This window comes from Sinohyriopsis cumingii, chromosome 7 (assembly GCF_028554795.1).
Source record: "Sinohyriopsis cumingii isolate HCF-2022 chromosome 7, ASM2855479v2, whole genome shotgun sequence".
In the NCBI taxonomy this organism is placed as follows: domain Eukaryota; kingdom Metazoa; phylum Mollusca; class Bivalvia; order Unionida; family Unionidae; genus Sinohyriopsis; species Sinohyriopsis cumingii.
The window spans coordinates 125077132-125081959 of NC_142967.1; the positions used below are offsets into that span (position 1 = coordinate 125077132).

Consider the following 4828-nt stretch of genomic DNA (forward strand, 5'->3'; position numbering starts at 1 on the left):
CCGACTTAGGACGTGTCCTAATTTGTACTCCTTATTTTCTATTTATTTACACGAAGCAATCAAATCATATATATTCATTGCGATGTTCTGTAGTAATAATGAAAACGACTTCAATTTATTTACCTGGTTCCTAATAACTGAAAGTTTCAGTACATTTGACGAATATGAAATATATATAAAGCGTAATAAAGTTTTCGTAGACTAATGAAGAATGTGTTGAATATAAAATCACGTATCACTAAATGTGTGAGTTTGGGACCTGTAGTACGATTCCAAAAGCATGTATAAATTGGATATTTTGCACGAGTGTAAGATGAAATGGTATCTCACATGGTGCATCGCCTATTTCAGATAGATCACCTACCTAACACTGCAACTTTCCAGAGCCCAGGAAAAATTCATGGAGGAAAGGCAAGAAACTTTGAAGGTTAAGATGCCAGAGATCAGTTGGTCACATGTTAATCGATTAGCAATGGAACTCCTTAACACGAGGGCATTATGTAAGATCATCTTTTGTCAAGCATATTTTGCTATGAAGTTCAGATAATCTGAATGGTCAGCAACCAGTGGTACAAAACATGCCTCGTTATCTGGCCCTGTACTTATATGTGTCATTACAACCTTGTACTTTGAAGTTGTCCAGGTATCATATCACTCTGACGTACCTGCCTTGGAAAGAAAATAGGACTGAGTAGAAACGCTTAGGCCAAACATCAAAAACATATAGAGTTGATTGTTTTGGCGTGACTTCTCTGGGCCTAGATATAAATTATCCGAAGTCCCCTTGGATCGAATTTAAAAATGTGTAATAATTCAAGTTCCAATCATTTCGACGAAAAAATACAATATGCATCTGCAGGTTGCACAATCGTTAGTTCTATTCTATCAATTTTCGGAGCTTTTGTCATATTTTGGTCGTACTGGAAAATAAGTTTTGTACGAAATTTTCCGCGGAAACTTCTAACATGTCTTACAGTGGCAGACTTTATGATAGCTTCAGGAAACTTAGTTGGAGCGACTGACTTTTTGTTTAGTTATACCAATGGAACAGTTGATCCTCCGGACGATATCCAAATGTCTGCAACGCTCAAAGCTTCATTACGACGTTCGCGTCAATGGCGTCATTTTTCTGGACACTTGTAATAACAGCTCACATGATGGCATCCATTCAATTCCGGAGCGACAGGACAAGGTCGGCTGTATTATATGTCTCGTATCATGTAATATGTTGGGGTATTCCAGGTAAGCAATAAATGAGAGATCATTTCATTGGCTGGTTGATTTAATAATCTATGTCAGCATTTGAAAGCGTGGAAATGGTTTATTCATTATTTTAGCCATGGCTTCTAATGTATCACATAGAGTGCGTTTATCATATGTCTTTCACATTTTAAAATTACAAGTACAATAAAATTAGATCCGATTTATCAATGTTGGTCCAGGAGCAGTACAAATGTATATATTTGCTATGGTATAGTAATATGATAATACAGTATTATGTCTAGAATTCATTGAATCGAAAACGACCACTTTGCAATCCTGAGGAAAACGCAACGGAATACATTGATCTGAACTCTGAAATCTGAATATATATTTAATAGGATGTAAACAACACGCAACAGTAAACCCGGAATTTATATGACAGGTAACGAAACCTCAGATTCACAAAACGATTTTCTTGCATAGATTGAAAAGATAACAAATGAAAGGTGGGTTCGAGTCTTGGATTCGGCTAATGTGGTTATGGGAGAAAGCTTGCCAGTAGCTTATCGTGGGTCGGTGGTTCTTTAGGGGGTTTTCGAGGATTCTTCCTCCACCATTTATGCTGGCCGCCATGTATAGGCTATCTTGTGCTGAAAAATAGCGTTAAGCCCTACAACAACAACAACAACAAATGAAATGTTATTTTCAAACTCGCTATTATATGATTTCTTGGAATATCAGCCGTAATAATATTGAACATCTGAAAAAACGCATCAAATTGATAAGATTAAATATCTCTTACTAAATAAAAGTCTCCACTTGCAGGGATCATCACTGTGATAGCGGATGCATCCGACGTTCTTGGCCCGAATAATGATACTTCTAATGCAGTGGCTGGAACTTGGTGTTGGATTAAGACAAATGACACTCAATGGATGTTATTTACTGGGAAGGGCTGGGAAATCCTTTGCTATATACTCTCTTTAAGCATCCTTGTTTTGCTTAAATTAAAATTGGTAAGTAAAAACTCAGATACATATAGAATGGGACATATCAATAATGTTCTTAGCCACTTGTTGCTCTGTAAGAGGGACACTTGTTATATTGGGTCGTGTCATACATACATACATACATACATACATACATACATACATACATACATACATACATACTTGTAATCTCTGTTGAAGAGAAAATAAATTCAGTCGGTCATTCATTCAGTCAGTCATACATGTACATAATACCTATATATGGTGTCGACACCAGAAATAAATGTGATGCACACTTTACTCCATGTTGAACAAAGTCATTTGTTTTGGACATTTGTCTAACCAGCAAACATTTTAAATTGTAAGACATGACTTGAGTAATAGCTTCCATGAAAACTACTAATTGACGTTATTTATTTCTTTCAGTACCTTTCGCGTCATCGGCTGAAGGAGTTTCAGCAAGATTTCAGGGATGAGGACACCCATTTTTTGTACCTTTGGTTAGTTTTGTGGCTTTTCCGAGTTTGGGGCACAATTCGATTCATACTACCCTTATTTTGCATAGAAGCTGGTATCAATTTCCTAATAATTCTTCAAAGCATCGGTGACGGTGCACAGGCCTTCGGCAATTGTGTTCTCTTTTGCTTCCTGGATAAAGATGTTGCAATGTATATAAAAAGGGCATGCATTCCGTGCAAATTTAGAGGAGAAGAAGATGATAGACTTATCGCAAGCACTACTGAGTCGGCTAACAGAGAGATTGAAACTTTTTAAGGCGCAATATAGATAACATAAATTTGTATGGAAGGGGAGGGGAATAGGGCACACCAATAGATCCATTACTTCGTAGCGGGCGAGTTATTGGGAGTAGTTTTAGAGACTTTGCACTTTTGCATTTTATGCATATGTTTTCAGTACGATTAACATTATGCAAAGTTCTTTAACATAGGAATAACAATATATATTTTCTGACTTGTACATGAGCTGATAGATACATTTAAACTTATAGTGATACATCTCTTAGCATAGTTGATATTCTAGGCAGCATATAACTCTTCAAAAGACTGAAATATCCCTCCTCCCCACCCCCTTCTGAGAAAGTGATACACATCCGGTGGGATTGGGGTGGGCTATAGCATAATTTGACTCATCTCTGGGCAAAAATATAACTCGTATATTATTTAGTCCATCATGGTGTAAATAGGGAGCCGATGTGCTTAATGTGACTTACTGTGTGGTGAACAAGGGCAGAAGGTGTAGGTTGGGTGTAGCATAATGAACTATAATAAGATGTGCTTCCGTATGTCCTCTAAAAGGTACCAAAGCATGTGTGCGCAAAGATTCCACTCATATTAAGAGATACCTCTTTTGCTACATCTTGGTAAATGTACCGGACAAAACCTACGGGATAAGTAAATTAAAAAAGGAACGAATATCAAACTGCTAGTGTTCTTCAAATTCATCGTAAACAAACTCATGGATATTCTCTTGCCACATCATCTATGACAAGCGACTAGAATGACCATACACATTGATCCTTGCCACATCATCTATGACAAGCGACTAGAATGACCATACACATGGATCCCCTGTCATTCGTCCAGATCCAAGAAAAGACGGTAATGATAAATACTTTCTTCTCGAGTTCATTTTCCAATTAAACAAACTCTCACACAAATATCACTGTCCTGTATATACCCCACAAAAGCACAACTTTTTCACTTGTTAGTATATTGTATCTAATTCAGCATTTAACGCTGTCAAACGTTTGCCAGTACTCTTTCATATTTTCCTAATATTGCACAGTTGCACGCCTGTACAAGATCCTTGAAAGATAGAATTTGAAGCGCCTGTTTTATGTAAACGTATCCATTTACCTTAAGCTTTGCCATAATCTAATCATGTCCTTAAGGTTTTATTAACTTTGAGATTATCAATTCGAGTGATCAACTATAGGTGTATTGAAGAACTGATTATCTGAAATAATGGGTTGAAGTTCAAATGCAGGCAGTAATTTGGTTAGATTAATACTATCTAGTTAGGTTTCCAACCAAGAAACATTTTCATGGTCTTTAATATAAATCTTGTGATTTTATATTATTTGTAAAATTACACATATATTTTAATTAAAACTTTGCGACAGTATAATAGTTTCCTTTTTAAATTCTTCTTTTTATCTATTTATTTGGGAAGAATGAAACCTATGTATGGATATATTAATATATTTTCTTTCATTTATCAATATATCAATCAATTTATGTAATAAAAAATGTAAGTATGCATTTGTGCAAGTAAATTAAAAAATAGAGTACTAAATACTTTAAGCTTCACCCAATGCATAATAATTGGATTTAATTTTCTTAAATTATTTATTTCGTATATTTCAATCTCTGTACTATAGTTGACAACAAAATATTTACTTTCTTTAAGAAACTGTTTTACGTGATGTTTGTATTTATGTATCTGCTTATAGCTTTGTTAAATTTTAGTGATTGTTTATAACATGTTGAGAAGATATTAATAAGTTATTTATAATAGAAGACCTCTTAATGCAGAGCAGTCATGAAACTTAAAAAGAGCATGGATTAGATTCGTAAAATCGAAACTCCCTAAATTCTAAGCACTGGGAATTGTCG

The 4828-nt window shown here is 35.1% G+C and overlaps 1 protein-coding gene across 1 annotated transcript; it reads left to right on the forward strand.

Moving 5' to 3' along the window:
* The first annotated feature begins 968 nt into the window (after positions 1-968).
* On the forward strand, positions 969-3996 carry LOC149796072 (G protein-coupled receptor 157-like). Its single transcript, XM_089964183.1, has 3 exons — positions 969-1242; positions 2029-2219; positions 2619-3996. Exons 1-3 carry the CDS (start codon positions 1116-1118, stop codon positions 2964-2966), a joined length of 666 nt encoding a protein of 221 aa, XP_089820309.1. The 5' UTR covers positions 969-1115; the 3' UTR covers positions 2967-3996.
* The last annotated feature ends 832 nt before the right edge of the window (positions 3997-4828 follow it).